This window comes from Artemia sp. Qi Xiang Cuo, chromosome 7 (genome assembly GCF_049724085.1).
Source record: "Artemia sp. Qi Xiang Cuo chromosome 7, ASM4972408v1, whole genome shotgun sequence".
NCBI classification, from domain to species: domain Eukaryota; kingdom Metazoa; phylum Arthropoda; class Branchiopoda; order Anostraca; family Artemiidae; genus Artemia; species Artemia sp. Qi Xiang Cuo.
The window spans coordinates 77,088,438-77,095,656 of NC_142800.1; the positions used below are offsets into that span (position 1 = coordinate 77,088,438).

The 7,219-nt window shown below is 32.1% G+C and overlaps 1 protein-coding gene across 3 annotated transcripts in view; it reads left to right on the forward strand.

Annotated features, from left to right (window-relative positions):
- The window catches only part of tw (Protein O-mannosyl-transferase 2), a 218,122-nt gene extending 214,883 nt beyond the window's left edge, over positions 1–3,239 (forward strand). For all 3 annotated transcript variants that reach the window (XM_089092578.1, XM_089092577.1, XM_089092576.1), the window contains 2 exons: positions 321–576; positions 3,063–3,239. In XM_089092578.1, the coding sequence (XP_088948704.1) occupies positions 321–576; positions 3,063–3,168 (362 nt within the window). In that variant the 3' untranslated portion in view covers positions 3,169–3,239. The remainder of the gene's footprint in view (positions 1–320; positions 577–3,062) is intronic.
- The last annotated feature ends 3,980 nt before the right edge of the window (positions 3,240–7,219 follow it).

The following is a 7,219-nucleotide window of genomic DNA, read 5'->3' on the forward strand; positions in this document are numbered from 1 at the left end:
ACATACATATATATATATATATATATATATATATATATATATATATATATATATATATATATATATATATATATATATATATATATATATATATATATATATATATATATATATATATATATATATATATATATATATATATATATATATATATATATATATATATATATATATATATATATATATATATAATCTCTCCCTCCTGTTTCTCTTTCTACGCACTATGCATATATGTTTATGTTTATAACACAATGCTTTTTTATACAGATGCATAATAATTTATTTCTGAACATATATATGATTAGAATTCCCCCTTTCAGTGCTGCAAAATCGAGTATATCACGCCTGTGGTTGGCTTTTTGTTGGGTGGCTTTTACATTACGTGCCATTTTGGTCAATGGGTCGTATACTTTATTTTCATCATTACTTCCCGGCCCTTCTGTTTGCATCAATGCTGTCTGGTGTGATTTTGGACTACCTTATGGAAACAATACCTGAATTGGTCCCACGAAGGCGTCTTATGTCATCTGCTTATCAAATACTATTTATGTCCGTTCTGGGGTTGCTTGTTTACAGGTAAGAAATTATTACTAATGTTAATGTTGAAAAATTAATTATTATATTTAAAAGATTGAAATATCAAACTTAAAATTTAGCAAAATTGTTTATGAAATAATCGTTCTTTGGAGATTTTATTTAATTTCTGCTTTAGCTTTTAATTTGAAAGATTTATATCTTAAAAATAAAAATTCAAAAATGGAAATTAATACACAACATTATGTTAATCGAATTAATAAAATTAAATTACTATTTATTTGCTCTCTATTTACGACGTCTTCTTCATATAAGGTAAATTGTAAGGCAAAATGTCGTACATTACTAACATTTTCTTATTTTTTTTAAAGCCTGTTTTTGAAAGATACAGACTAAATCGACAATTTCTTTCCTTTATATTTCCTATATAGTTCCTTTGTTTTTCCTGTATATTTTCTTTATTTTTTTAAAGCCTGTTTTGAAATACACTGACTTGTCAATACTTTATACTCATAAGAAGAATTCTTATGGGTATATTATGGGTATCATAACAATGAAAAAACACAACAAAGCATAACAAAAAACAAATACAACAATACTGAAAAAAACACAACAAAGCAAATATTTCGAGAGGTCGAACGCCTCTTTTCATCAGCGCGAAACGAAATAATGTATCCAAGGAAAGAACCGAAGAAAAAAACAACAAAAAACAAACGCGGAAAGTCAATGTGAAAACAAACAAAAAACCAAAGAAAAAACCAAAAACTTAAAAGATGAATAAAATTCAATAAAAGACAAAAATTATAAGAATTAAAACCAAATACCTAACAACCATAAAAGCGAGCTATTTGCCAATATCCGCGATTTGCACAAAATCCAAAAAAATTATGAACTGCCATCGACGGATACTAGCGAGTATCTGTTCTTTTCACATTGACTTTCCGCTTTTGTTTTTTTGTTGTTTTTTTCTTCGGCACTTTCCTTGGATACATTATTTCGTTTCGCGCTGAAGCAGAGAGGCGTTTGTCCTCTCGAAATATTCGCTTTGTTGTGTTTTCTCAGTATTTTCATTTGGCCTTTAAAAACCCTATTTTTGCTCGTTTTTCTTTCTTTAACAAAATATATGAAACATATTTTTAGAGCGCTTCGAAAAAATTTCTTGTAATTGACTGTAAAATAATGGTCAGTTACATATTGACAAACATTATCTCAAGCACTCGGGATATGACTATTTTCTCAGAATAGAGAACTATATTTCAAAATTTATTTAAATTTCAAAACTGGTGATTTAAAGGACGCTACAGCAAGCAAATTAATTTCAATTTTTTTTTTTTATTTCAAATTAATTTATTTAACATAAAAAAATACAAACAAATTTACAGCGGCCATCTACAAAAACCCGAAGTCAAAACTATCAAATAGTTATTACAACGACTTGAAACACCGGCTATTTTCTTAGAATTAAGAACTGAATCCCATAACCCAGTTAGAATTCAAAACTAAAGACCCGAAGAAAATAACTCTGAACTGTGTAAATTTGCACATAACTACTTCAAGTACCTGAGACATCAGCTGTATCCTCAAGTCCTTGCCGTCAGGTATACATATTGGTCTCAATTTGCAAAAAAAAGGGAAGTTGACAATAACAACTGCAGATCAATAATCTTCACGACGTGTACGGCTTAGATTTAATATAAATAATCATTTGTCCTCTAGAATCACACCTTACAGGAATATCCAACTGACTTCTAAGCCGGATGTTCAGCCATAGACAACTTAGTAACTCGTCAATTTCTTCTACCTGGTAACTGTTGATAGAGTATTTTAAATTTGGTCAAAACTACTTTTTGAAGGACTGACAGATTGACTTCTGTTATAGGATGTTGTCTTCCAAGGCTGTTTAGATTCTTCTTCTAAAAATTTTAAACTTCTATTAAACGCAGATGCTTAAAAGCCAAAGGCGGGGCTATATTCGGGGAGTGGATTGCAATATCAAATACCGCTTGTGGCCTAAAAGTGTTTTCTAGCAGTCTCTTGCTCTGAATTTTAATATACAGTCAGTTTTGTATGTTGGGGTTTTCGAGAGAAAAAAGCTTTAGTTGTTTAGAAAGCTCTCTAATGTATTTGTCTATGCTTAAAAAAAAAGAAGAAACGAGTTTTTAGTTTGGTTTTACAGCACTCTGGATATTTTTGCCAGTAGCATCATTTGGTAACATCTATTTATAAGATGCTAATACACTGGGTATGGGGGGTGGGGATGAATTTGGAGGATTTTCAGCAGTTCGAAAGCTAAAGGATCCTCTATGAAGTTAACAAACTGAAGAGCGTGCAAGAACTTTAACATTTTACCCATCCAATACTCTTTTTGGATGCAGGTTTGCTATTAAAAAATCTGATATACTTAAGAAAAAATATATCTCTGAATCGCTATAAGCAGGTATGAAAATGCAATACATGGAACCGATCCTAAAGAAAACAACCAATATTGCTAGGTGACTACAACTGCTATTAATTTTTTTTTCTTCTAGTTTCTATATATTTTCGCCTTTGGTATATGGTTTCAGCTCGTTGCCATCTACAGATCCAAACAGTACACTTCATGGATTAAAATGGTTACCCACATGGGAGTTCTAGTTGAAAATTTTCGCTAGATCCATTTTGAATCTCACGTTTTGTTAACTTTTATCATTAAATATCTGACAAAATTTTTCTGTTTTCTTTAGCTGTCGTTTTGTTAACTTACTTAAATCTGTTTCTAATAACTTAATCTTAACATGTTCTCACAGTCTAACAACTTATTTAATATGCTGTAGAAATAATGCTATAAATTTCAGTTTTCAAAAGCTACCTACGTTAACTCAAAATTAGTGCTAAAACTAAGGTAATTACGAAATAACCAAAATTGAAATAAAGAAACAATGTTTTTCTATAAAAAAAAAAATCACAGATTTTTGTAATGTATAACCACCATATTCGCGCTTATACAAAATGTTGCATGAAACCTCTGCTACTTATTTAGACTGAGACCTAAGAAGGAAACTGAAAAAAAAAATTAAACAAGAGAGAAAGAGAAATTTCTTTCTGTCCTTAAAGCTCTTATTTAACAGCGTCGCAGTAGGCTATAGAGGAAACATGACGACAGCACAGCTAGTCGTCTTTGAAGTGGTCTTTCCTGAGTGATGGCGAGAGCTTCATTTGAGTCGTTGCTTTAGGAAGTGAGTGGACCGCGGATGACTTCCGCCTACCTTATTCGTGCTCTTCCTCTGGTGCGTTTCCAGCCGTTTGCAGTTAGGTCAGCTTGGAGATGAGCTGGGTGGGTGTTTGAGTGGGAAGGCAAAGCGGGTAACCACATCAACACAGCGAGCGAGACTCTAGTTGCTAAGACAGCTGTGACGAATTAAAGAACCAAGAAATGGTCACCACCTTGCCATGTTGGTCAGAACGTAAAACATCGAAACACACAATGTAAAATACACAAGATCAACTTCAAAATCACCAAATTTTAATATCTTCCCGTTTTCCTTCTTTGGTCAGTTTCCGCTAGAACTACAGCATGGCTGTAGGTTCCACTGTCATATCATCCGCTTGCCTCAGGGTCCATTACCATTCAATATCTCTGTCAAACAAATCGAAGCCACTGGATGTATAACCCTTTACATAAAGTTTTAGATTTTGAAAAAAGGGGAATCTTTGAGACTTATGGAATATAATCGTGGTAACATAACCCAATGATTCTCATGCGTAGCTTATGGGGAAACCAGGCATAGCCTGAAATATCATATGGGTTCTGGGTCGTCACTAATCACAGTCTATCAGCACGATTAAATAGAAAACCCTACAGAGGAAACTTACAGTTCCTTGGTTTGAACAACAAGGTAAATCCATAGGCCTGAAATAAAAAGTGGCTGAAACCACGAAATTCTTTGTCGAAAGCAAATTTTTTTCCGTTTTTGTTCCGCATCTAGCGGGACACTGGAATATCATCGAGAGCCGTTTAATGGTTTCATTTTAATGAAAATTGCTATATATCGTCGCTTTTGAAAAGATAATTTTTAGAATAAAATCAATTTTTTACGAAAAACTGCATTTTCATATACATGGTGATGAATAACGCTATAGTAAAGAACGAACTATACCCCATAGTAACAGAAATATTAATCATCGTTGCAGCAGTCGCTCCGGCCTAGTAAAGGGCAATGCACAGTCCATAGTGACCAAAAGGGAAAAACGCTAAAGTAAATCATCTTATGTACGATAATACAACATTTTTTCCTTTGACTAGATAACATAACCCAAGCATTTTTTCAAAAGTTGCTTCTCCGTGATATGGTGCCATATTTGACTGACTTCACTGCCCTGTGGTTCGTCTTTTACTATTACAACTAAGAAAAAGCCTTGGTCTTTTTCCTGTGTATAATTATCGTTGAAAAAAATGCTAAAAAAGAACAACCTTAACCACAAAACTTGACAAGACTAATCCGAAAAGCTAAAGTAAATCTAGTACAGAATAAACCATGAATGTAGTAAAGAGCAAACCACGAATCTAATCAAAGGCGAACCACGAATCTAATAAAGAACAAACTAAGAACCTAGTAAAGAACGATTCACGAATCTAGTAAGGAACAAACCAAGAATTTTATTTTAAGAATTAATATTATATAAAACACGTTTATATAGTTACATAAAATGCAGTAGTGTTTTTAGGGTTTTGAAAACAAATTATAGTAAAGAACGAACTTTAAATTATACTAATAAGTCTAAATCATGGTTGCAGCTGTAGCTGCTACCTTGTAAAAGATGAACCGTAGCCCACAGTAGCCAAAAAATGGCGAAGATCTAAAATGAAAAACCCACCATTGAAATCAGCATGGTAAAAAATCTTATGGAGGGGAATTATAGTCCCCCACCTTGATCAACAAGAAAAAACACTTGATATAATAAAGAACGAACTACAGCCCATAGTAACTGGAATACTAAAATAAGTAATCATATGCACGATGCTGCAACATAATTACCTTTTGACAAGATAATATATATAGTACAAGCATCTTTTGAAAAGTTTACTATTCCACTGAGAAAAACTACTATTTTACTATTCCTACTAAGAAAAAGCCATTGTCTTTTTTTCCATATGTAATTTTCGTGAAAAATATTACTAAAAATCTTGGTTGCAGTTATAGTAAAAGTTACTGATAGAACCGAACACCGATACACTTTCCTATAGAATTGAACACTGGTGCAGCGGTAGATGTAAACTTTTAAAAAGCAAACACGACCTATGATGACCAAATAAACTAGCTTGAAAGCTCTTAATTATGGTGTCTGATTGAAACAAAAATACATCATTAGAATGACTTTGGCTGAAAACTTTATACAGAAAACTTACAGTCTTTTGGATTGAACAACAAAGAAAATCAATTGGCTTGAAAAACACGGAAAATCCCATTTTTGGCATAAGAAGCATCTTATTTTTTTTTCTCATTTTTTCCTTCTCTGCAGATAGCGAGGCACTGGAGCATTATAAAGAGCTTTTCAAGGGCTCATTTTAAATGAAACTGCTATAGTGTCTTGTAATTAAAAAATATTTAAAACAAAATAAATATTTGGCAAAAAACACTGTATTTCAGTATACAAGACGATGAACGACGTTCATAACCAAAGGTTTAAACAATAAATAACGTAAAAGTAAAAACCATATTATGATGTAAATTATAAAGATATCAGTACCGTCACTACACAATGAGGTTATACCATAACAGATAATAATGACAAGAATTTTTTGAAAAGTTGCTTCTATGGGATATGGTGCTATATTTGACTGACTTTATTGCCGGATTCCTTATTGTTTGTGTTCTACTATTCCAACTAAGAAAAACCCATAGTCATATGAAAAAAAATGCCTCGTTAAGTTTACTATATAGAATTGAGAACTGGTACATTAACATATAGTAATAACATAGTCTTACCTGTACTGTGATTCTTATCGATTTAATTCAAAGCTGTCAAGGATAGCCATTATAATCCTTTTATCAAAAGTATGTAAACAGGCAGGGTTGCCACCCTGACCTGGAAGAATTTACTAAATCAGAGAGGAAAAATTTACTAGATCGCATCTCTTTTTACTAAATAATTTTGCCCATCAAGCATCGATTTTTACTATAGGAGGATAATCAATACGATTTTCACAATCTTTTTTCCTTTGTTCTTCCTTTTTTTCTCTTTTCCTCTTTTCTTTCGTTTTCATAGTATGATTGAAAATTCCGGAAACCTACAAGTTCAAAAATCCTTTTTTTTTTACAGTTATACTTACCTTTAATTTATCTCAGCAGGCTCCTTTCTGCTCAGTAAGTTTTTTCAAAATGAGGAGATTCACCTAATCACCTTGGGTGGTTGGCTTTTGCTTTGATTCCAATATATTCCCAATCATCACAAATCCAAGTGTCATTATAAGTTCATTTCTAGTTGGTAAGATGATAAACAGAAAGCTGATTTTTTCGACCTATAGACGCCGGAAGTGGAGTGTTTGTTTATGAAAATAGGTGACTGCTTGTCTGTCTCTGAGACAGACAAGCAAAATTGTAAATTGTAAGACAGACAAGCAAAAATTCTAAATTGTCATATGTTTACGATAATTTTTTCCCTGAATTCATGGAAAATAAAAAAAAGTTTTGTTTACTATAAATCA